This window comes from Crocuta crocuta, unplaced genomic scaffold (genome assembly GCF_008692635.1).
Source record: "Crocuta crocuta isolate KB4526 unplaced genomic scaffold, BGI_CrCroc_1.0 scaffold241, whole genome shotgun sequence".
Classification (NCBI taxonomy): domain Eukaryota; kingdom Metazoa; phylum Chordata; class Mammalia; order Carnivora; family Hyaenidae; genus Crocuta; species Crocuta crocuta.
This window is the reverse complement of record NW_027527807.1, coordinates 3,499,576-3,500,712: the sequence shown is the minus strand read 5'-3', so window position 1 is coordinate 3,500,712 and position 1,137 is coordinate 3,499,576. Positions and strand designations below refer to the sequence as shown.

General features: G+C 33.7%; 1 protein-coding gene across 1 annotated transcript in view; it reads right to left on the bottom strand.

Moving 5' to 3' along the window:
• The window catches only part of MMGT1 (membrane magnesium transporter 1), a 10,902-nt gene that overhangs the window by 5,968 nt on the left and 3,797 nt on the right, over window positions 1-1,137 (bottom strand). The window contains exon 2 of the mRNA XM_077774100.1: window positions 884-936. Coding sequence (XP_077630226.1) covers window positions 884-936 — 53 coding nt within the window. The remainder of the gene's footprint in view (window positions 1-883; window positions 937-1,137) is intronic.

The window sequence follows — 1,137 nt, the reverse complement described above, 5'->3', positions numbered from 1 at the left end:
AAGCTATTAATTTTAACTTTCTAAATTAAAACTAATGTCACATGTTCTACCAATTTACATCCCCCCACCAGTGTACCCAGACCTAGTTCAGACAATGCACTCATAGGCACCATTAACAAGAACGTGGTAAATCAATGAGCTATCATGAAATTATGTCACAATAAACTGTTAATAAAAAGCTAATTATAAAATTATACAGATATACACATAGATAATAACTTTTTAAAAGAAAAACCGTTTTGATTAGGTAAGACCATACACATGTAAATAAAGATAGTACTGTCTGTGCACAGGAAGAGGGCTTGAACCACTGACATACTCCAAACTGTCAGGAGTAGAAGCACAGTTGCTGAGCAGTGGGGTCCCTTGTCTTTTTTATTGTGTGGGGCTGGTTTTACTTTTTACACTGACTGTTTGATTCTGTTACAAAGGAGTTACCACTGTGCCATTTACAATCCTTTAAAGATAAAAACTGTGAGTGAAACTCATGTATCGTTTTAGCTTAAAAAAAACATGTGTTTTTATTTACTTTTACCACCTATGTGTATGTCCCTAAACAATGTTCTGTTACTTTTTCTTGTTCTTAAACTTTACATAAAAAGGAACTTTGCTAAAAAAGAAGTCAAATAATCAACTTTGTAAGTCCGTCCCAGACTACAGAGAAACTTCTAGAATGACTATTTAAACTACAGTTCTAGAAACCAAACACAGAAATCTTTTGTTCCCAAATCTTCGGATTTTACAACGAGTGACAAAGAGTAGAGAACAGATGTTACTTCATGTCTGGAAAATTTTATAAGAATAAAAACCAGTAAAAACTTATTATAAGCTATGTGGCTAATTTTTAAAATATATTTTAACGGAATATAAATGACCAACTTACATCTATTGGCAGTGATTCATCTTCCTTTTCTGTTAATCGCATATAAGAACGATCTATAAACCAGAAGCATACCATTAAGGAAATTGTAGCCCATTTTTCTTTCTTAAAATGCAAGCAAATCAATACACCGAAGCAGTGGCTGACTTATGTGCTACATAGAGCAATGCTAATCCCGGATTCCTCAAAAACCTCTATCTTCTAAGGCAGTCAGCCTGATCTTGAACTATTTTATTTTCATCACGACCTGCCCTGTC